Here is a 25,982-nt window from a genome sequence, read left to right as displayed (position 1 = left end):
ACGCTAAACAAAGTACTAATTTGCGATTATAATGTATTAAAAACCTTGTTTAAATACAATTAAGCTTACTTTGGTATAATATTCAGGTAATTAGAATGAAATTAAGTATTGCGTAAAATAACAGTTGTCGGTATTCAGTGCATACGAACAGAATTAAGCGGTAAGTAGGTTTGGCTAGCACCTTTTTCTTCCTGGCACTGGCCATGCATTCTTTATAATAATAAAACATTGCACAACAAGTCGTAACATTGTAACAACTATTTTTAATTGTTTAGAAAAGATAGTAAGTTAGTTATTTTTATTTCCGTTTTTTAAGAATCGTTTAACTTATGATTCTTCAGCTCTAACAGTGCAGCTCAGCTTTATTATTTTCACTCAAAGCAGCCGAAGCCTAATTAAGGTTAAGGACACTTAAGTATGATTATTATAGGCTGGTTTCAAAAAATCTGTCAATGAGTTGAACAAGTTAGCAAGCAAGATTCTAATAAATACCAGTTTCTAATATAAGTCTGAAAGGCGTGAACAGGCAGTTTCGGGTAAGTAATCCAGTATCAGAGCGATGATTTCCTTTCCAAACTATAATAGTTTTACTTCGATTCATGGTGCTGGCTTCCAGGACACGGGAATCTGATTACCGAATGTTATGGTGCAACTTGGCTAGTGGCTGACCACCACTGCTTTGACTTGACCATCTCACTAATATTACACGCGGGACAAATTGTATGCATCGATGTATGTTCCGCTTTCAAGAAAAACCACTGAACGGATTTAGAAAAAACTTGGTACACAGATAGCTTATAGCCAGGATTAGCCACATAGGATTTTTATCCCGATTTTATGTTCTCGTGGAATCATTTTGGATTTGTAGCGAGCAGGCCTGCAGGCAACAGATAGTCAATAATAAATTCTCACTTCTCAATGCCGATTGGTATTATATTGCAATCAATTATTGGGATTATTTCAGTTTCGTTTATCGATCCGAAAGATCTAGCTCAATGTAACATCTAGCATTGCGGCTAGTGATATTTATTTTGACATTTACCAAAATCGTAACTAGATCAAGAGAAGTCTATATTTTGATGATTCTTAATATTTCAAGTAGGTCTTGGTCGTTTTGTCAAAGTTGTTGGCATTTAAACGTCAATTAGGTACATAAGTAATACCTAGTTCGAGCAGAAGATTCATCGCATCCGGTCGAATCTGTTATATTGGAATGAGCTTGGTTGTTTAGAAAGAAACCGGCCGATTACATTTCTAGGCAAACAAAATGTTTTGATTACGAGACCCTGTCTCCTGATCCTGAAGTCCTGAAGTGGGACAGAAATGGATAAAAAAAAAACTCTTACCTTACACTTGAGAAATTTGACTATGAATATTTTAGTGGTTATTTTAGTAGATTTTTGCAAATTTTCTATATCTCAATCTGTAGTGCTAATGTTTGAGAAACAAAGCTTATAAAAGCGTTGATCTAACCAGCGATATCTCTCTCTTTTATTAGTACGTTAATACAGGCCGTTGAGGACACTATAAAAAATCAATGTCTTTGAATACTAAGATTGAAAGTTTAATTACTTTCTATTCTTCACAGTGTCTTGACTGCTCAACTGTTTTGCATAATGAAGATTCTTGTTTACAGAAGTGTTGGTACTCGTATGATTAATAAAGTTTTACGTTTGAATAATGGCGACGTAAGTGGGTACGTGGGGAGCTTCGTTCCGAGTGGATTTTCGTTGAAACTTGAGTGTCAACCAGTTTTATTTTATGTTAAGGGCACTAACTGTTCACACTTAGAGTGGTCATTTCTGTTAGTAGCAATTGCTAACATGTTACATCTAAGTAGCCTAAAAGCTCGAGGTCGATTGCAATTTAGCTTTTCTGGTTAGCCTCTTTCAGGGCTTTAATAAAGCTTTACTTTACACTAAACTCTCACGAGTCATCATTTGGGATCTAACAAGAAATAAATTAATAGGTAGTTTGAAGGGTCGAGAAGCCACACCTATCATCATGGGGCGAGCCTATTTTTTTTTAAGAAAGCTATTCACTCCCATTTCAAGTTTTTTTCTTATCGTACAAATTTACTACCCAGTCCATATAATTATACACCGTGATGCCCAGTTCATGTATCCAATCACTAGTACAGGTTCATGATAAAAAAAAATAGGTATTTATGAGATTTGAATAAATTTAAAATGCAATTTTTATTAAATATTACATATGATGCTATTCGTAGTTTTAGAAACACAGCTCTGGTGCGAGCGCGGTCCGAGCCTTGTAACAATCGTGAGGGGCGCGGGTGGCGGCGTTTTTATCATTTTTAAGAGTATATTTCAAATTTCTCTTGTTTAATTTTATTCCTAGTTTTGTAAACCTACCAAATATCTACCCAATTACGAAAACAAAAGGAGGAAATATACAAAGGTAATCTTATACATGTTAATCTCCTGAAAGTATCTCTAATTGGAGTCTGAAACCAATATACCTACATATTCGGTCGACAACTTGGCGTTGCCATGGTGATGGCATTACAGTATATTGAAATTTAAAATCAAAACATTCATTAATAAAACATTGTTCGAAGAGGTGTAATATAGTTAGAATAATCAAATGAGCATGAAGCTTGTTATCAAATTAAGTGACGGAGTTGAAGACCAATTAAACACAGTTGACTCCGTTAAGGACTCCTTAAAAAGGGGTGATACCATCATCTTTTAGTAAAGTTTTACAGTTGTAGAAGCAGGACGGAGCAATACACGGCGCTTAGTGTTGTCTCGCTCCCACACCTCAGATATAAAGGCACCCTTGGGGCTCTCGTAGGTAGTGACGACCCTATTTAATTCAAGTGCCCATCGAATCCCTCAAGATCCGATAGAATTCAATTTGAGCTTCCAATTCAAATTTCGCAGAAAATTCTAATTTGAAACCAAAACTCATTCTGTACCTGGTAACACAATAAAAATAAATAAAATATGGAGATTTGTTTTTTCGTATTTCGATGGCATTTGCCCAACCAGTGTCGTTTTCGTAAAGGTATTTTTTAACGTAACTTCTTAAACATATTGTGACTACTTTAAAAGGTTTTGCTTTTGTAATATTTCCTTGTCAACATGATTAACGGTGACTGATGAAGGAAAACAGTTCTGCACTACATATGAACCAAAGAATAGACTTTCTAAGTTCCATGACGATCATGTAAGCAGTTTGAAAGAATAGAGATGTAATCGTGTGTTACAAATCAACGGACACACGATTGACGTAATGTTATGAGTTCCTGGTAGACCTAATGAGGGAAACCATGACTTTATTATCAAAAGATAGTTCACACAGTTATATGGTATGTGGGAATGTGTTATTTTAATGTGAGGAACTTGAATGGGTTAATTTTGTAGGACAGGAGACAGAAAGCAGTGACCAATTTGTTAATGGCTAATCGAGGAAAATGGCGAGGATTGGATGTAATGTGATAAGTTTTCATCGAGGAATTTACTAGGTCTTTGTATAGCCGTGAGATAGTATGAGCTAGAGAATAAAGGCTCGTTATTGAATTCCTATAAATTCCTACTACTCTGAAACGTTATTAATTGTTAATTAATCATACGCCATAGTATAGGAAAAATGAAAAGAAGTCGCAAGCAATTTATAATAAATTGCTCGGACTTGTATAAAACCTTAAGCACAGATAGAATTCCTCTATCCTGTAATAGCGGTATTTGCCAATTTTTACATCATACCTATTATAGGTCATTAATGACACCTTTTATAATCCTCTTTTTTGTTGGTTTACCTGTTGTCCCATTCGATTTGTAATCCGATTCGGTTATAAGTATATTGCACAATTATTATTATTCATTATTATACCAAATGGTCATCAATCGATATAACTCCAAATTAACGTTCTCAGTGAAAATGGAAGTAATTTTCACAGCGGAAGTGTTTCTGTCCGCGAACATTTGCACGCAATCCGTGCTAAATTTTGTGTGGCACTGTAATAATCGTCGCAGTTATACCTACTTACGTTTAAATTATGATGTTTGGCATTGCGTGTAGGTTGTATTTCATTTGATGTTCCGATGATCGATTGATGGTTAATTACACCTGCGTGGTGTGCCTTTTATTTGTCACTAGCAAACTCGGCGAACTCTGTTTCGCCACCAGATGGTTTTCCCGCATTTCTGTTGAAATTTTCCTGAATTTTCTTTACTATAAACCTCACGGAGCCCGAGACCTTTCCAACGAATGCAAAACCGTGGAAATCAGTTTTTGCGTTCTGGAATTATAGCGTCAGGAAGGAAAACCCGACTTATTTTTATATAGTACATTTGTCTTGTCTTTATACAGGCTATGATGGGGTGACTTCCAGTTTTACCGTTTTTGACATGGATCAGCGGTCTTTTGCACTTCGTCAAATTATGTTATTAGGTTCCAAAAAGGCCTATAGTCATAGTTACTGCGATTTTGTAAATTCGCCTATCCTAGTGATTATCTTTTAAACTACCAATGTAAAGTATGGGAGCATCTTCTTTATTTCTAAATATGGTGAAACAATATAGTCTAGAAAGTAATATGTTTAACGTCACATACTAAGGTTAAGATATGGTTATGACGTCAGTAAGACAAAATTAACCTCAATAAGGAAACAATCTGTTACTGTTTATCAATTCAGAGTATTATGAAATAACTATTTTAAACTTGGTTAAATATTGATTTGGTTTGATATTATTATGTAAAAATAGTGTGGTGAAATAATGCAACAAACGAACGATCTGTTTATAAAAAGAAATATGATTGTTACGTAATAATATGCATTTCCTAGTTTTCGTGTCATCGTTTCGTATTTTTATTTTAAAGATCTTTCATATTTTATTTATTTTTATATGCTGTTTACGTTCTTTTTTTTTTGTGCTGTTTTGGGTTTTCGAATTCATCCTTTTTATGGATTTGATTTTCAAGTAGTGTAGTCAACTGGTATGTTTTATTTAAATAAATAAATTATCATTTAAAACAGCTCTCTGTGACATGTTATAGACTAAAATCTGCAAAACTAGAATCTGACCCCAACATAGTTTGCCAAAAGCCAGACAGATAATGCCGACAATATACATATTTGCGGATAACATTAAAAAAAACCTTAATTTCAGTAAATTCCATACTTCACGATGATGTATATTACAAGTTTCATACAGAAAGTGAATTCAATGTTACCAGTTTTCGAGAAAACAAGTGAAATTAATGGATCGGGGCTGCGCTTGTCTGGGCGTTGTATCTCTGTGATCTGAGCAGACAGCGCCTACCTCACTGCACACCAGAACTTGAGTAGACAGACTGATTACTTCGAGATAATGCTAATATTTAGTAGACAAAATACTTGGTATTATTTATCACTGCCTCTGTTATAGGATTACTCTACTTGTATCAGTTTTATATAAAAAATCGGCTTACGTCCCTTGGATAAAACTTAAACTTCGATTAAGTACATATTTTAAATTACTTACTTTAATTAATGAGATACTGTTTACAATACAATAGTTACTAAGGTTTTTTTTGGCCACACAATACTATGTAAATTGCTCTAAAGATATCGGAAGGTCAGAATAATCTTAATGCTAAATGGAGTATTTACATAAAATTCAACATCAATGGTAGAATGTCTTCAATTAATTAATATGATTAGTATCCATAGTTTTTAAAAAAGGATTTTTTTCTTACCTATTTAAGTAACAATGCGATTTATGTTTGCAATAAAAACGTAATTTGCATAGCCGTGACGGCTGGCAAATTATACGGTGCCACTTTCATTACACTGTTTACTGTCTTGTCACTGTTGACTCATAATAAAATATGAACAGTCATAATTGATTTGCAAGTTTAGGAGGAAATTATAATAATAATTACATACTTGCATTTAACTGTTGTCGCATATTTACCACATACTAACAACATCAACAATTCTGGATATTGGTAATCATCCACTACGAAATGTAGAGTAATTACAAGCTGTTGTCTACGACAGTTAATTGTGGTGGCACTAATTAATTCATCCGATTACGCACTCGTGCGTATGCTTTGCGGTGATGTCAACAAACCCTCAGTTTCCCGGTGCTCCTGTGCCCCACCACGTAGAAAGTGAAGGCGCCACCGTCTCCGGCAGCGACGCGCGCGCATCTGACACACGCGGCTCGGCGACGGACCACGTCGAACGCCGCTCTTCAAATACATTCGAACTTCGAACTAATTCTGTTACTTTTGAACTTGTGTCAGTGTTGCAAGCTGAAAAACCGTTACAATGAAGATTTTCGTTTTTCTTGGTAAGTCGTTTTTCTTTTTTTTATTCCTGCACAAATAAATCTTCGTATTTTTCAAGCAAATCGATAGTATGCGTATAAAAACAATCGCATGTTATTTTTTGTGATATTTGAGCACGTTTATTTGAAAAGTAAGATAACACGCAAGCGCCAATATCTTCCTGATTTGCACATTAAACAAAGCATAAACATTCTTGATGGTTAAACTTGGCGCGAGAAACGAAAAAAATACTCACGACAATTTTCCGCCACTTTGCTAACGTCTGTACTTGTAGCGTATTTTGTATTTGCGGTATAAATCTTTACCGCAAAACTTGGTTATGAGGTACTGTTGGGGTATACAAGTGAAATATTTTATGGCTACTTATGACCGCAATTCACTTTTGTGAAACTTTAGAGTCATTGTTCTGCACCCCTGTAGGAAAACAAATGAATAAAATGCCCATTGTCTTCACGAGGAAATGTGAGGTGACTGACGGACTTAATTAAATCACGCGTGCGTACAAATAAACGACAATGCAAGTAATTATGTTTTCTTCGATAGTGAAAAAAGGCTTTAATAGTATAATGACAGATGGCGAGCCGACATGCGAGTGAGTGCGTGACTTGTGCACACTGCTCATGTCTAACATTTTTTATCACAAATGTATAACTAGGTCGCTCTTTGTAAATAAAACGAATGGTAAATATTAACAAGAAATTGTCGTGTGCAACTAAATATCTGTGAAATTTACATAGGTTTTATTTTTCACCTGCTAATTTTTTGATGAACTTTTATGATTTGCAACTTATAACGTTTCTTTAGTTCTTCTTTAAAAGTATCTTAATTGAGTAATATGATCCCATACATTGATAATAATTAATGTTTTAGGCCTTTTTTCATTTGCTAAATTGAGTAGTAAAGTAAGAGCGTCATAAAATTACGTGCTTTAAATCAAAAAATCAAAGTGTCAACTAAATTAATTGCTTTTAAAACGTTTTTATGATCGTAAATGCAATAAAGTGTCTGCAATATCTAGTTTATTAATTTAATAGTGTTTGCAACTCATCTTTGAAGATCTTATTTAAATTGCTGTCAACATAAAATTAGCAAAGTGACGTTGTCAAAACAAAACATTAATTTATTTAAGAGACCAGAGGAAATTTTCAATTTAAAGATTTATTTATAAATTTTGGAATAATATGCGCTGCTAACTTACCATCTAAATTCGAAGTAGAATCATCAGTGATCACAGAGATTTTTATTAAATGTGTTATTAATACCCCAAAGTGCTGAATCCTATAAATCTAAATAGGACTTAGCATAATTCTTCATAAAAAATAGTCGAATTATACCAAATTACAAAGTAAACACACAGAAAGACGGACACGAAATTTTTTCACAATAAATATACAAATAAGTTGTTAACATTATCTGTCATTATAAGTATCTACTTACATTCGCAATTATAACTTCGCAATAGAGAAAGAAATTATCTACGGAGATCAAATCGATGAGTTTGCATTGCGAAATGATTTCAGTACTGTTGGCTTACCACCTATTCAAGTAGCATAGTTGCAATAAAACTGACCTGTTGGTCTATTGGTTAGTAGATCCGACTGCTATATCAGGTTCGATTCCCGCCCAGGACAAATTTTCGTCTTTTACAACTGCAATAGTCTTTACGAAGCGATGGTGATCTTAGTAGCGTTATTGATGATTAATTATTTGTAAAATCGAAGACCTGAGAAATTAAGGCCTGTGCGTAGAAAAGATAATTTGAAAGATTTGAAAGAACTTTGTTGAAAAATAATTAATTTAGTAAATTCAATTAGTCTAACGCCCAACACTCAGATTTAGAGTTATGTACATAGGTTACATATCGATGTATTTACTCTACATATCCTAATTTATTAACCCTTTAAACAATTCAGGGCAGAAAATTAGTTCAAATTTTTATTTAGTTTTCCCACAAGGTTATGTAAAACTTAGAACTAATATAAAATGAAAAGAAACAAACCGTTAGATTATCCACCCCGATAGTAATCAAAGATTTTAACTGCAAACAATTTGTTCACCTACAAAATTACTTGATCTAAATCGCGTTATAATAAAGCACAGGAAAACAATACAGCCGGGTTCCGTATGTATCCGTGACTGTATACCGCATTACCTCATACAGAAAACTGCAGAATGCAATTATAATTACATAAGTCCGATAATACAGTAGATAGGTATCAACAATCGTAAGAATTACGTTCAGCTCTATCTTTTATTATTTTTTTATTATCCAGTATAAGTTATTATACTGAACTTTATAGTTTAACAATATTTATAACGTCAAATCTATCTAATATATAATCTACTTACCAGATACAAAAAAAAACTGTTTTGTTGTTTGTTGTGACTCATATTCAAAACAGCTGAACCGATTTAGATAAATCTCTATTTTAAGGTAAGCTGAAAAGCTTCCAGTAACTTACTTTATAGGTATACTAAACAATTGAAATCGTGGGAATTATAAACTCGGCCAAGTCTCAAATTAATAGTTCGAAACAAAAGACAAAATATGTTCTTTATTACATTAGGTCAATGGATATTTGTCAATGTGAATTATGCGGATAGTAGGTTAAGTATGAGGATAAAGTTACTATTTATTACGATTCTCACACTTTATAAGACATTTTTAAGGTATTACGAAAAGTTTATTGTTGTTTTATTTTCCGTGTATTTTAGGTACTTTTGAAAATTGATGAAGCTGGGCAACACAACGCACATGGTGCATTTATGTGACAGCACTTTATAATGGTAAACTTTAAAGAATTCAGAAGCTACAAAAAAAGAAGTACTAAGTTTATTTATAGCAATAAAACTGAAATTTCCTTTTTTTAGTCTTGTGCTTAACGAAAATTTAAAATAATTAAAAATTACTGGACGCTATAGTAAGAAAATAAGAACCTTCCAAAATGGCCACCAAATTGACCATGTAAACAGTACCTACGCATTTCTTACGCAAAATTGTCTAACAACCTTTAATTAAAGATCTCCTATCAATACAAAACACATACTTTTACAACATTGTCAGTTTCTCAGTATTTGCGGAACAATGCATTGAGTGGATGCCGCAGTGCCAAACAAACTCTTTTTCTTTACGTAGGCAATGGCCGATGTTTTTCTAACGCGTAATCATTTTCTAATGTTCACAATAATGACATTATTACCAGCAATAGAAATACTGATGGCCGTACTACGACATCTTAAAGCTGGATTGCCGTCGCTGTGTAAGCAGGACAGTGCTATACACTGACAATCTTCTATCTCGCTTCCTCAGTAGCGACAGTCCTTTTCAATGATCTCATAGTACAAGGATTGTTTATTATTATTGTTTGTCGTCTTATTTATGGTTATTAACCTTAATAAGGTGTTAAGTTAACATTCGTTACACGGTTACTGGTTATTTACTATGATACGTGAGACTAATTTGCGGTAAGGTTATAATGTTATTTTGATTGTATAGGCTTTGAAGCTATTATCTTTTCTTTGAGCAATATAAATGTATTCTATTGTGCACGTTTCGATGGACACCAGCATTGTCAAGAAGAGAATTTACAACTCGTTTTCTTCTTGCTGTTGTCTGGTTGTAGGTATACAACCTGGTGTAAAGTTTGAACGAATCCTTAGGTATGTGATGTGGCTTAATACAACTTTGAAGAGTTTTCTGGTTTGCGTAAGATGCGTTTCAAAAGTTTCTTTTCAGCTCAGTTTTCCAAGACTGATTTAGTTAGTGAAAACACATTGGTGAGCTCCAGAATATGAATTTATCACCGTCGACTTGAGAACTCGACAGATATACCACTAAGCTATCACTGCTTAAAATCTTAATATGACAGTATTCTAAAATACAGTACTTATAATAGAGAAATCAAACTTAAAATAAATCAGTCATTAAAAATATCAAAGCAGATGCCTAACAAATATAGTACCCGTACGCAACGAAAGGAAATTTCTATCATATCTCTAGGGAATAACAAATATACAGATATAAAATATATCTCAATACTCCGCTTTCAAAATAAATGGGTTTCTTTAAAATATGGGATTTCGTCGAGTCCGGGTTTTCCGTCACACAAGACGGGCCTTCGATTTCAACCAACTTTTGCAGCTTTAATCTTAGAGAACAAATAAGTATACAATTTCTGTGAAATGCGATTCCTTCTTTCAATATTGGCTTAAGATGTTTTTCAATCGTATTTATAGAAAGGGATTTGTTGGATATATCATTATTTATTTTTTGTAAAGATGTAAACAAGTACGTTAAGTTTAAAGATGGTTTATTTATTAATAGACGTGCTGATTTTAGAATGAGACGAAATGAGACGTTACCGTAAATTAGTTTTATTTCAAATTTCTAGGCTTTCCTTAAACTTGTATTGATCAATTGAATTCATTAGCCCTAAAAAAATCACCTCAAGATGTCTCGCAAATTATAATTTTCCTTACTCAAATTTTACATCGTAGCAATAAGCTAAGAGTATATTAAGAGCGATATTAAGCTATCTTTAGAGCAAATGCTAGATATAATGCCAGTATTGGATACTTGAAGATTGTCACTTAACGAAAACTTCATGTTTATGTACTATTGACGTACGTAGTGACATGTGTAATAACTGCACTGAAGCAAGATTAACATCGAATCGTCATTGAGTACTCATATCCCTTCACGACAAAAAATGTCCGATTATCGCTTTCAATCTAAAAAGGAATATGAACTCTGCGTAGTTGTATTAAGGTAACCATTTCATAAATTGATGATCCAGTGTAATGCAAACTTAATCGAATGTTATGAAACCCTTTAACTTAGCTACTAACACCAGGTTCCCATAAGCGCTCACTGTAAAATCACATTTTAATTCTGAAGGTTTACGATCGAATATAGCTGTTACCTCTTACTGTGGGAACATACGTAAAAGCTTTGATAAAACAATGACTTGATATAAATCTTTAAACAGTTCTCATGTAAGTCCTTCAACGTGACAATTTATCCACTATCTACAAATCTACTAAACTTTTTTGCATATACATAGGCACGTCTATATCTCAAGTTCTCAACCAATACCCCTTAAAGAATAATCTTGCTGGTGTGAAAGCAAGACGGCGCACTATACAGCATAGAACGGCATCTCGCTTCAACAAATTCTGTAACATTACTTTGAGACGTGGTGGTAGGCCCTTTGATCACAACGTCTTGTAGTTTATGGAGTTTTTGTTGACCAAGTAATACAATAGCCTCTATATTATTATGTAGTTCGGAAATCCATTGTGCTCGATCGCCCTAGTTTGTTAGATCAATCGGTTTTATTGTAGCAATTATGTGAAGGAAATCTTTGTCATTGGATCTACTTTATGTTCTTAAAAATAGAGATGAAGTTTTCTGTACATAGGTTAGAAATAATAATATCACTTTGATTTTGGACCTCAGTAGAGTCAAAATTCTTTTTTTCAAATCATAACGCTACAAAAAGCGAGTGTGAACCTCTTTTCGAAAAAAAACGCGAACACATCCGTCTAGTAATATCTTAAACAGGATTTTTATCATCATACCCTTTCTGTTACAAATGAGATCCTTAAAGGGTCTAAACACTTACCATGAGATCGTGAGACGACACTTTTGTCTCTGCAGAAGCGGGACAGTGCAATACAGTGGCAGCGTTGTTTCAATTCTACAACGGCAACAGTCGTATTTTACGTTTTCATAGTACAGACTTCGTTCCTAAATCCGACTCAATCTGACGGGGTCACGTTAATAAACACAATTCTGCACTTTTCAACTTGTGTGGGAAGAATATGTAAGTTTAAGATCGATGGTCTATTGTGAGAAATGTCATAGCGACCATTAATGTTGACATGTTGACATTATATACAGTCTGTAGGCTAATGATGATGTACGCGTTAGATTTGTGTTCCTTAGAATTTGTTAGAGGCTTACCTTAATATAAGACTTCAATATTTTATGCCGTCGTATTTAGATTAATTTAGGTTAATGCATCTATCTATACATATAATAAAATTGTAGAAAAGTGAAAACTGTACATTGAATATTTTTAAAAAAGAATAATTGCAGGGTTGTCTACGAACGATTCCGAAGCAGAAAATATGATTTTTGGAATTTTTGTCTGTTTGTCTGTTTGTCTGTTTGTCTGTATGTATGTCCGGAAAGATCTCGGAAAGTACTGGATAGATTTGATTCAAATTTTCAGAGAATATCAACAAGAGGTCCGGTCAACATACTTTTTACTTATTATCTCGCTTTTCGTTACAGGGGGTGAGCAGGAGCCTTTTATATCTATAAACAAATATCAAATTATCTCATAAACTACTGAATATATTTCGTTCAAATTTTGCATGAACCTTATCGTACACATGATACAACAAATATACAAAAACCATAACGCTACTGTGCAGGGGGCATGAGCAGTAAAGTTTTAAATTTTTGGAGTCACCCGTAACATCGTGTAATACAACTATGAGGTGTATTTTCACCCCATTGAGTAGTAAGCAGCACGGTGATCAATTTACACAAAAAAACATCACGGTATTTATCTTAAGACTTTTGGCAGAGCAATAATAGGATTTTTCGAAAATAAATCATTTTCACAAAATTAGTCATTTTATTCTCTTTCAAGTCTGATATAGGCCTACCACGACTATCTCACAAGTAAAATAAAAGAAACATAAACTAATACGTTTTTTTTATGCAATTGTTACCGTAATCGGTACATTCTTGAAAGAAAGGAACTTAAATTATTTTTATTTTTATTGATGTACTAAAATTACTCAAGTTCAAATGTAGATTGCCGTAATATGATTTTGTATTTATTTACGATAGTTGTATATACCTATGTCTTCAAGATCAAAACATTCGTAGTGACACTCAACCCAAAGTTGCATGTAGTTCACATTGATCTCATCTATAAATATGCAACAATAAATTACTGAACGACACAGTTAATTATTACCTTGGTTCATCTGTAACAACTAGCAACAAAAATATAAACATTCAAACAAAAAAAAAGCCTTTCAAACAATGAAATAATGTTTTCTTAAATTTGCAACATTACATAGGCCAAAAGTATTTCGGATAAAAAAGCCCAGAAAACTTGCGTAAACTGCATAATAGGTATGCAATATGAAAGATCTGTACGACCAAAGCTATCAATGAATAAGACCGTACGCTAGACGGTTTTTGACATTATGTATCTATTGATAGAACAATGTCCACTGATACCTGATTTTTCAACGTTTTAACGATTTGATCGGTCTACATTCGCCATTACAGAGACCGCACACGTGGTCATCATCATTCCCCTGCCCTTATCCCAATTATTTTATTTGGGGTCGGCGCAACATGTCATTTTCTTCCACACCTTCCTATCGGCCGTCATCTCACAAGGAACACTCTTTACAGCCATATCGTCTTTCACACAATCCATCCATCGTTTCTTTGGTCGTCCTCTTCCCCTATATCCATCCACATCCATGCTTAACGCCTTCCTTACCACATGATTTTCATTCCTCCGCATAACATGCCCATACCATGACAGCCGGTTACCACGTAGTTTCTCTGTAACCGGTGCCACTTTCAAACTTCCCCTTATATACTCATTTATTACTCTATCCGCTCCCGTAACACCACACGTGGTCCTTCCAAAAAATCCTTTAACATTTTTTTGTATCTCTACTTATTTAAAATTTTCTTCTTTCGTAGCCTGGTAAAAACAGGGGAAGGAACGAGACAGAATGAGTTTCTGAGATCCCAAAGCTAAGCCGACGAGGATGAGGAACATATTTTTGGAAATTTCCCCAATAAGGCCAATAATAGCGTGTAGCTATCAGCACTTACATCCGTCATACAACGTCTGGAAAATTCATTTTGGTTGTCGGTATCGACAGCGTAACCTCACAACCAACCTCATGTAGTCTTTATTTAAGTTCCATTTATGCAGTAGGGATGACGGTATTTTACTTCAACGATCGTCAGGTAGGTTAACGAATAAAATACGTAATTTTTCTTTGTAAATTGGTACAGTAAATAGAACTCATGCGCATGAAGTCACTTTTATGTTCATATTTTGCTTTGTTGTACACATATCCTATACTTTAGATTTCTGTCATTGTCAATTTAAAAAAAAGGGGTATCTGATGGTTTTTTTTTATTATCACGCTATTTATTTATCGGCAATTTAAAGGCAAATCATGATCAAAACACCAGGGGGTCAAGATAACACGTTTCCCACCTTTTTTATTTTAGAAATAGTCCAAATGTTTGTGAGGAAAATCAGTTTTAATATTAAGAGGGCAATCAAACGTGTTTCAGGAAACCGTTTATCTGGGCGCAATTTTGCAAAATCTTATATCTTCTGAAACTATATAAAATCCACAGTTACCGAGCCCGACTCTCACTTCACCAGCTCCGTCCACAAAAATAATTTGACATCTTCTTTATATCGTCAGAAAACATCGTGTGTGTAAATAACAACTTTCTGGCTATCACTGTTCCTGAGAAACAGCCAGGTGACAGACTGACGAACGGACACCGGGTCCTCAGTAATATGGTTCTGATTTACCTCTTTGGTTACATTACAATAATAATTTTATGATAGGTACCTCATAATCACTGTCATAATCCGTCTAGCAATTTCAGGTGTAGGCCGTCCCAAGAACAGACGTGCTCGAAAATCATAACCCACCCAATTAGAAAATGGAAAACCCTCGAAAGTAAAACATTTTTAGCAGAATTGCTAAGACTGAGTTATAATTTTTCAACGGTTTGATTTGTCAAACATGTCTAAACGAACACTCGCACATAATTCACGTTTAAATTAAAATAGTTCAATTCGTTCGGAAGCTATGATGTTACAGACAGACAGACAGGCAGGCAGATATGTCAAAGTTATAAACCCATCTTTTTGGGATCAAATAAGAAAAAATCATTAAAACAGCTCTGAAATATTTGACACCAGGATAGTATCGTAAACGATGAAATGTGTTTGATTCAAACATTTGATAGTCTTTTTGGGCCGCTCAAGATTCATTATATGTAATTAAGAAACAAAAAAGCAAGCTTAAAATATAAAAAGTGTTTCATTTTCAATATTGCATTACATTTTTCAGATGATCCTTATTATTAAACGTCATAGTTTTTCACATCTTGAGAATCACGCAGACAAAGTCGCGGGCAACAGCTAGTGATCTATAAAAAAATAATTAATTATGTTAAATTAAATCGCAATAAAAACAACTCAGAGGGTATGATAGGGTACCTCGTCTTGCCCCAACATAGGTACCCCATCTTTCCCAAACCTGACTTGTAAGTTGTATTCAATTTTTTGAGGTTATAAATCAAAACAAACCGGCACGAATTATTGAATTTACAATACTAAAATAAATACATATTAACAAAAAAATATGTCACACATTATGTTTCTCATACAATATAAACAATCATGCACTTTATATGCCTCAATAATTAGATAAAACCAATTAAAATTTTAAAAATGTACTTACCAAGTAGAATCGTTCGCTCTTGCCGCCAAACTTTTTGTGACACTAACAAGTACTGCTAAATGCCGCTAGATGGCGTCAAAAGAACTTTTCTAGTAACACTGTATTATGTATTTTTTGAGGGTCCCCATCTTACCTCGCTACCCCGTCTTGCCCCACCTTCCCGTAACTAGAAAGCCCTTGAATAAATGGGCTTTTAATTAGGTTTCCAACCAAATCAAAATAGCATGTCTGTCAGACAGTTAAAAAAATACACAGTAGACAATATGTTAAAATAATTGCGTCCATAATTTCGAGGAAAATATACCAGACTACAAAAACTGAAATATCTAAATAGTAAAAATGAGGAAAGAAAGTCATTAATGCGTGATAATTACATACAATTTGGACAAGACTCCGGACAAAATTGTATTTTTTCAACTTTCTATTCAACATTCTGAGTCTTCTTACGCTTGATGTTTTTGAAAAACCCAAATTACGAAATTTATTATTGAAATCCCAATAAAAAAACTTCATATACATTTGGACGAAATGTTGAAAAAACTACTTAAATATTTTCTGCAAAATGTCCCTGATAGTAGGTATCTATTGTAAACTCATGAAAAACATGGTTCGTTCTCCTGAAAAACGACATGCTCTCAATACATTTACAATCCGTTCCTAATACTTAGTCAAAATTCAATACTTTATTAATTCAACTCGCAGAATAATTACTTTGACCAAATGTATTACATGTATACTAGATTAAGACTACAAATAAAAATGATAGTGAATGCATAATACAATGTAATAGCGTTAAAATTATGATAAAGATCGTTGCAAAACAATAGAATCGAGATAAACAAATGAAAGGCTTCATAGTGATAACACTTACTTATGTTTTGAAACAATATTACGTTATGTTTATGAAAACGTTTAAAAACTAAAATAATAAAAAAAATGTTTATGTATACTATCATAATCCAATTTTGTAACTGATCAAAAGTCTTTAGGGATTTTTTGGTTTAAATATAAAAAAAACACCTGTAATAATGTTTGAAAACCTTAATTTGAATATTTTGAATAAATCAATGAAAAAATTTGGTGTTTGTAACCTAAATTCAAAAATATTTACAATTAAAACTCGACATCAAAAAATAGACATAGATAATTCAAAAGATATAGGTATAAATATAATACGGAAGAAAATAATGATACAATTGTAATTAACTGTTACCTACTGTAAAAGCTGCTGTCTCAGTTTCTTAGTTATCCGTTAGTTTCTAAGTTATCAGTTATTTAATTCGTAATAGTTCTGCACTTGACCTTATGCTTGTAACCTCTAGTTGCTTGCAAACTCCACAAAAGACCTTTCGGTACATTTATTAACGTATGAGAATCACGTTTCTGAGTAATTTACGATTAAAATCTAAGTTAACCAGTAACTTAATGGCAGTAAACTTATTGTTATTGGTTTGCGTCTAGTATATAATAATAATTTTTATTCATCAAAACAGAATTAGATGTGATTCTAAATTCATAGAATAAATAAGATCGTAAGCTTTCTTTCGACGTAAAAACTAAAAGAAGCCCATGTCCTTTTCTTAGATCAAAATTTTCTTCAGTAAAAGTTTAATCAACAGCGATACAGCGGTTGAATTACAAAATATTGACGGAAAGATTTACTTTTGCATTTGTGTATTTTAAACTAGCTGTTGCCCGCGACTTTGTCTGCGTGATTCTCAAGATGTGAAAAACTATGACGTTTAATAATAAGGATCATCTGAAAAATGTAATGCAATATTGAAAATGAAACACTTTTTATATTTTAAGCTTGCTTTTTTGTTTCTTAATTACATATAATGAATCTTGAGCGGCCCAAAAAGACTATCAAATGTTTGAATCAAACACATTTCATCGTTTACGATACTATCCTGGTGTCAAATATTTCAGAGCTGTTTTAATGATTTTTTCTTATTTGATCCCAAAAAGATGGGTTTATAACTTTGACATATCTGCCTGCCTGTCTGTCTGTCTGTAACATCATAGCTTCCGAACGAATTGAACTATTTTAATTTAAACGTGAATTATGTGCGAGTGTTCGTTTAGACATGTTTGACAAATCAAACCGTTGAAAAATTATAACTCAGTCTTAGCAATTCTGCTAAAAATGTTTTACTTTCGAGGGTTTTCCATTTTCTAATTGGGTGGGTTATGATTTTCGAGCACGTCTGTTCTTGGGACGGCCTACACCTGAAATTGCTAGACGGATTATGACAGTGATTATGAGGTACCTATCATAAAATTATTATTGTAATGTAACCAAAGAGGTAAATCAGAACCATATTACTGAGGACCCGGTGTCCGTTCGTCAGTCTGTCACCTGGCTGTTTCTCAGGAACAGTGATAGCCAGAAAGTTGTTATTTACACACACGATGTTTTCTGACGATATAAAGAAGATGTCAAATTATTTTTGTGGACGGAGCTGGTGAAGTGAGAGTCGGGCTCGGTAACTGTGGATTTTATATAGTTTCAGAAGATATAAGATTTTGCAAAATTGCGCCCAGATAAACGGTTTCCTGAAACACGTTTGATTGCCCTCTTAATATTAAAACTGATTTTCCTCACAAACATTTGGACTATTTCTAAAATAAAAAAGGTGGGAAACGTGTTATCTTGACCCCCTGGTGTTTTGATCATGATTTGCCTTTAAATTGCCGATAAATAAATAGCGTGATAATAAAAAAAAACCATCAGATACCCCTTTTTTTTAAATTGACAATGACAGAAATCTAAAGTATAGGATATGTGTACAACAAAGCAAAATATGAACATAAAAGTGACTTCATGCGCATGAGTTCTATTTACTGTACCAATTTACAAAGAAAAATTACGTATTTTATTCGTTAACCTACCTGACGATCGTTGAAGTAAAATACCGTCATCCCTACTGCATAAATGGAACTTAAATAAAGACTACATGAGGTTGGTTGTGAGGTTACGCTGTCGATACCGACAACCAAAATGAATTTTCCAGACGTTGTATGACGGATGTAAGTGCTGATAGCTACACGCTATTATTGGCCTTATTGGGGAAATTTCCAAAAATATGTTCCTCATCCTCGTCGGCTTAGCTTTGGGATCTCAGAAACTCATTCTGTCTCGTTCCTTCCCCTGTTTTTACCAGGCTACGAAAGAAGAAAATTTTAAATAAGTAGAGATACAAAAAAATGTTAAAGGATTTTTTGGAAGGACCACGTGTGGTGTTACGGGAGCGGATAGAGTAATAAATGAGTATATAAGGGGAAGTTTGAAAGTGGCACCGGTTACAGAGAAACTACGTGGTAACCGGCTGTCATGGTATGGGCATGTTATGCGGAGGAATGAAAATCATGTGGTAAGGAAGGCGTTAAGCATGGATGTGGATGGATATAGGGGAAGAGGACGACCAAAGAAACGATGGATGGATTGTGTGAAAGACGATATGGCTGTAAAGAGTGTTCCTTGTGAGATGACGGCCGATAGGAAGGTGTGGAAGAAAATGACATGTTGCGCCGACCCCAAATAAAATAATTGGGATAAGGGCAGGGGAATGATGATGACCACGTGTGCGGTCTCTGTAATGGCGAATGTAGACCGATCAAATCGTTAAAACGTTGAAAAATCAGGTATCAGTGGACATTGTTCTATCAATAGATACATAATGTCAAAAACCGTCTAGCGTACGGTCTTATTCATTGATAGCTTTGGTCGTACAGATCTTTCATATTGCATACCTATTATGCAGTTTACGCAAGTTTTCTGGGCTTTTTTATCCGAAATACTTTTGGCCTATGTAATGTTGCAAATTTAAGAAAACATTATTTCATTGTTTGAAAGGCTTTTTTTTTGTTTGAATGTTTATATTTTTGTTGCTAGTTGTTACAGATGAACCAAGGTAATAATTAACTGTGTCGTTCAGTAATTTATTGTTGCATATTTATAGATGAGATCAATGTGAACTACATGCAACTTTGGGTTGAGTGTCACTACGAATGTTTTGATCTTGAAGACATAGGTATATACAACTATCGTAAATAAATACAAAATCATATTACGGCAATCTACATTTGAACTTGAGTAATTTTAGTACATCAATAAAAATAAAAATAATTTAAGTTCCTTTCTTTCAAGAATGTACCGATTACGGTAACAATTGCATAAAAAAAACGTATTAGTTTATGTTTCTTTTATTTTACTTGTGAGATAGTCGTGGTAGGCCTATATCAGACTTGAAAGAGAATAAAATGACTAATTTTGTGAAAATGATTTATTTTCGAAAAATCCTATTATTGCTCTGCCAAAAGTCTTAAGATAAATACCGTGATGTTTTTTTGTGTAAATTGATCACCGTGCTGCTTACTACTCAATGGGGTGAAAATACACCTCATAGTTGTATTACACGATGTTACGGGTGACTCCAAAAATTTAAAACTTTACTGCTCATGCCCCCTGCACAGTAGCGTTATGGTTTTTGTATATTTGTTGTATCATGTGTACGATAAGGTTCATGCAAAATTTGAACGAAATATATTCAGTAGTTTATGAGATAATTTGATATTTGTTTATAGATATAAAAGGCTCCTGCTCACCCCCTGTAACGAAAAGCGAGATAATAAGTAAAAAGTATGGAAAATTTGAATCAAATCTATCCAGTACTTTCCGAGATCTTTCCGGACATACATACAGACAAACAGACAAACAGACAAAAATTCCAAAAATCATATTTTCTGCTTCGGAATCGTTCGTAGACAACCCTGCAATTATTCTTTTTTAAAAATATTCAATGTACAGTTTTCACTTTTCTACAATTTTATTATATGTATAGATGGTTCGAAACTATAAAAGAAAAACTGATAGAGGAGCGTGGAATGAAGAACACATGAAATTAGCAATTCAAGACGTTTTAGATGGAAGAAAAGGCTATAAATCGGCCAGCAAAGCTTTTAATGTCCCTCAAACAACACTCGAGCGGAAAGTAAATCAAGCAAGAAACAGAGAGAATATTGTACAAAATGTCAAGGTTCCTTTGGGTCCGATTAAAACAGTGTTTACTGAAGAAGAAGAACAAATGCTTGTTACTTATTTAAAGGATATGGAAGGAAGATTATTCGGTTTGTCAACTTCTGAATTCCAGAAGTTAGCGTATCAGCTAGCAGTTCGTAACAACAAAGAACATACATTTAATGATCTCAAGGAAAAAGCTGGTAAGGACTGGCTGCGTGGATTTCTAAACCGTCACCCTGACTTAAGTTTACGAAAGCCAGAAAATACATCTGCGGCTCGTGCTGCTGGTTTTAACACAGTGTCTGTTGGAAAATTTTTCGAACTGCTGGGAAAAACTCTCGACGATACCCATTTTACTCCGAACAGGATTTACAACTGCGATGAGACAAGTATTTCAGTGGTACCAAAATCAAGGTCCAAAGTGATCGCGACAACCGGTAAAAAGCAAGTGGGAGCTTTGACATCAGCTGATCGAGGTACAACCATAACTGTAGAAATTTGTTTTAACGCTGCAGGAACATACCTTCCTCCTATGTTTATATATCCCAGAAAAAGAATGAAACCGGAACTGCTTAATGGAGCCCCTCCGAACTCATGGGCTGAATGTTCAGATTCTGGTTGGATCACTGCAGATATTTTCTTCAGATGGTTTCAAAAGTTTGTAAAATTCACGAATGCTTCTAGATCTCACCCAGTCATGCTCATTTTAGACGGGCATGCCTCTCACACACAAAATTTGCAGTTAATTGACGAAGCCCGTAAACACGGCGTGACAATAATATGTTTCCCACCACACACCACTCACAGACTACAACCAGCAGATGTTGGTTTTATGCGGCCTTTGAGTATCTTTTATGATCAAGCTCTAACAGCCTGGTTGAGATCAAATGGGAAAGTACTTTCCCAATTACAAGTGGCTGAAGTCTTCGGGCAAGCATTCATTCGGGCAGCAACAATGCTAACTGCAATCAATGCATTTAAAGCATGTGGGATTTCGCCTTATAATCCACAGATTTTTACTGAAGATGACTTCGTTGCTGCAGAGAACACCGAAATCGAACTGAACGCCAAAACTGATACAACCTCAACACCAACGATAGAAATGAACTTACAACAAACACCAACAGTTCCCCAAACAGGTGCACCAATAGTTGATTCAATAGTTGCACCGATAGTTCCACCAATAGTTGCACCAACAGTATCACCAATAGTTTCACCAACAGTTCCACCAACAGTATTATTATCAGTTCCTGATGCTCAAATGGCTAGCTGCACCGTCGTAAATAATTCGGCCAACACTCCACCTACACCAACTGCTACAACCTCATATCTAAAGCACGCAAATTATTCTTTAGATAATGATTCATTCCATCTGGTTAGACCGAAACAGTTAATGCCTTATCCGCGATTCGCCGAAAAAAGACCAAGGCAAGTTCGAAGAAGGGGAAAAGCAGCTATTATTACTGCTTCTCCATATAAAACTGAATTAGAGGAAAAACAAAATAGTAAGAGGCCAAAACCAAACGTAACAAACAAAACGAAAATTAAAAAAACGGTTACGAGAACTCGAAAAACAAAGAACAGCGAAGAAGCTCAGACAGAATGTCTGTACTGCTGCGGCTTGTATTCTGAGTCAACTGAAGGGTGGATCACTTGTCATAGTTGCGGTAAGTGGGCGCATTGTGGCTGTGCAGGAGTGGAAGATAGCGATGACGAAGCTGAACATATCTGCCCGGTTTGTGAAGATGACGGCGCTTAAACAGTCTATACCCCATCTTACCCCAGGGGTATACCCCATCTTACCCTATAGGTGGGGTAAGATGGGGTGATTCAGTTATTTTTTTTATGTTTATATTTTTATGAGAAGAACTTATTTTTTTTTGTTTTGACTGATTGTAATTAAAAGAAGAAAGACTGATTATTTAATTAATAAAAGTTCCTACGTTGTGCAATTTAAAAAGATGGGTTTTATTTATAAAATACCTTAAGGTCCCCGTCTTACCCCACCTTCCCCTATATAAAAATATTTACTCTCCAAAACTACCATAAGCTAAAGAAGAATAAAAATGAGTTTTTATTAACACTATTTGTAATATTAAAATTAAATTGGACCTAAGATGTCAACCTGTTCATTTTTTCAATACTTTTTTTACGAGTACTTCTCCTGTCTTAAAACCTTATATCCTAATAACCGGGGGGTTTTAGAATCATTCAAATCACATGTACATTTCTTGAAAATACTAACATAAAATAAAAAATACAACATTTTTTTTATAAACCAGACTTAGTATAAGTAGAGGCATTAAAGACTTTGTAACGTTTTAAACCAGCTGTAAACTGTGTTATTTGCTCATCGCCGGCAATTTAATTGCAGTTTAAGGCTGTTTAAGGTTTGTTTATCCTTTAACGACGTTTTTAAGGGTAATAGCAGTAAACGTTACATTATCAATCACTTTCATTGCTAAAGACAACTTTAATACAATAATTATTAGATTTTCAATGAAACTATTTGGGCGTGTAATATTTAAATGTAAGTGTTTATTTTAAGCGCCAGCAAAATTTAAGGTAAGCAAATGTTTTACATCGTAAGTCCTCTCCATAACATATGAAAATCTTTATCTGTTTAAACAAAAAAATATAGACATAAATAAATTTTGTCATTAGAAAAAAGCTAAAAAAGACCGTCCCCTTTTAATTTACCTACTTCTAAACGAACACAAGCGTAATCACAATAACAATGAGTACCAATATCCTCTTCCTGTTCACTACACAAATTTTATTAATCTCCGAAACATTAGCAACTTAACAGTACCGAATAAACATCATATGAAATACAAGAGCAATATCAACAGATGCTTTACACAAATAAACAGTTGAAAACTCATGCTTAATCATACGCCCACAAAGTCTAGACAGAGCAAGTTTCCACCTTGAAGCATACCACGAACTCCAAATATAAAATTATAAATATCGTGGAAGCGGGATAGCACGCTACACAGCCTAGAGCACCATCTCTCTCCCCCAATAGTCAACCGCCGTACTCGTGTTCTAATATCACGGGCCCGTTAATTATCAGGATATAAGCCGGAAAATTGCGACTTATCGCCAACTAGTACACTTAATAACCAAGGTCTCAATCGTTTCTCTTCTAATTAATAAGTATCAAAGATTTGTCGATATCTGAGATTGGAATGTTATAAATTAAGGCCTATGAATGTTTCATAATATGTCTCGATATAGGCATTAACTTTCTTTTAGAATTATTTATAGAATTCGAAAACGAATACAGAAAGACTCAAACGAGATTTTATTTAAGAATGGTTGTTGCACGCGACGCAATCCGCGTGGACTTCAGTATACTGACCGCTGTAGTTCCCGTTTTCATGGGAAAGGTGGGATACAATGTAGCCTTGACCCTCATTTAATTTTTTTTTAATAACTATTAAACCTTCCATAGACCTTCAGGAACAAAAAAAAAATAGCTGAATTTGTCCATCCATTTTTGAGTTATGAGCTTACCAACATTCATTTATGATGTCATATTTATGAGAAAATCTTTTGATTATAATGATTATGTGTAAACTAAACATGGCTGCAAGACAACAGCTGTAAAACAATGTTACTTTATCTAGCCTTGCGACCTTTAAGGCTACGTTGAAGTTAATTTACTCAACTTATATAAATGAAATAAACTTAAATGAACAACTTATTATTAGCTCGTTCAACATCTATTAATTGGTAAAATTATTACTATTTCCAGAAATGTTGAATAGGAATTAGAAATAGACGGCGTGGGAGCTTGTGACGTCATGGAATTGTTAGCCAAAATTTGTAGGCACATTCGATTTCGATTCAAATCTATTTATTGGCGTAAGATTTATAAATAACCTTATTAATTGTGTCGCCAAAGATTTCTGAAACATTCAAGTCATGTACAGAAGGCCTAGACTCAGGACAAGCATTCGTAGATGACACAAATACTTGTCCTACGCAAAGATCAAAACCACTACTTCGAATTTGTACAATAGCAAACAAGACACAGAATCATCACCTACCTTTAGATTCAGAACCTTTATAAGTTGAGTTAAAGTAGATAATGTAAAAAACTAAGCGATATTAATAAACTCTTGCTTTCTTATGCTTAATCTCATGCGCTTTGCGTCATTGGACACTGGACTAGTTTGTATTAAAAAATCTAAAATATTTAATTAGCATTTTGTTAAACACTCTCAGTTTCACCGTATTTTGTAATATTTATGTTAATAACCTGTGCCGATGACCCCCGGTGACTCACGGGCAATCAAATTATGAACATTTCTCTGTATCGTATTAAACTGTTCTATACTACCATGTCTTGTAAAAATATTTAGAGATTTTTATGATTGATAATGTTTATGATAATTTGACTGAGAAATTTTGGAGTCATTTTAATTTAAATAGGAAATTGATATATATTTATAGCACCCGAAGTGATAGAGTCGTAATTGTATTTAAAAAGTTCCATATATATTTCTTTATGCGGCGTTTCAAACCGCATACGTCATTTGAAACCTGTTTTTGAGATGAAGGTATATAAATATAGAGTATTGAACTACTGAACGATAGCACTTTATGATAGTGGAGTTTACATTTTTAATACACTTAGGGCCGATTTTTTAATCGCCAGATAACTTTTATCTGGCGATATTATTGAGGTTTGGCAGCTCTTGTTTATAAAATATGTCAAGCGGCCATATTTATTCCTCAGATAGAAGTTAACTGATGATTGAAACATCGGCCTTTAGGTCCCTCTTTCACATGTCGTTTCACCAACGATGTAGATGAAATTTTCAAAATATATAGGATAAATATGTTCTGTTTCGAATTGAAACATTCCGCTGATTTTGTTCACTTTTTGTTTACTACTAACAAAAGGTATTTAATTGTGTTTTGAGCTTCTGAAAACTTTGATTCTCCAATTACCTTTGTAGTATACTAAATCTGGTTTTTAGTTTATTTAAAACAGCAAGTTTTCGTAAAATTTTTCTTTAAAAATATATAATTCAAATATTTCTTTGACGAATACTTTTTAATATTAAGGGTATTTGTTATGATAAAATTAAATTGTTTTTACTGA

General features: G+C 33.9%; 1 protein-coding gene across 1 annotated transcript in view; it reads left to right on the top strand.

Annotated features, from left to right (window-relative positions):
• The first annotated feature begins 4,892 nt into the window (after positions 1–4,892).
• LOC113499319 (putative uncharacterized protein DDB_G0271606) overlaps positions 4,893–25,982 on the top strand; it is a 59,222-nt gene continuing 38,132 nt past the window's right edge. The window contains exon 1 of the mRNA XM_026879743.1: positions 4,893–6,302. Within this exon, the coding sequence (XP_026735544.1) occupies positions 6,281–6,302 (22 nt within the window). The 5' untranslated portion in view covers positions 4,893–6,280. The remainder of the gene's footprint in view (positions 6,303–25,982) is intronic.

Source organism: Trichoplusia ni, chromosome 12 (genome assembly GCF_003590095.1).
Source record: "Trichoplusia ni isolate ovarian cell line Hi5 chromosome 12, tn1, whole genome shotgun sequence".
Lineage (NCBI taxonomy): Eukaryota > Metazoa > Arthropoda > Insecta > Lepidoptera > Noctuidae > Trichoplusia > Trichoplusia ni.
This window is presented reverse-complemented; position numbering and strand designations above follow the sequence as displayed.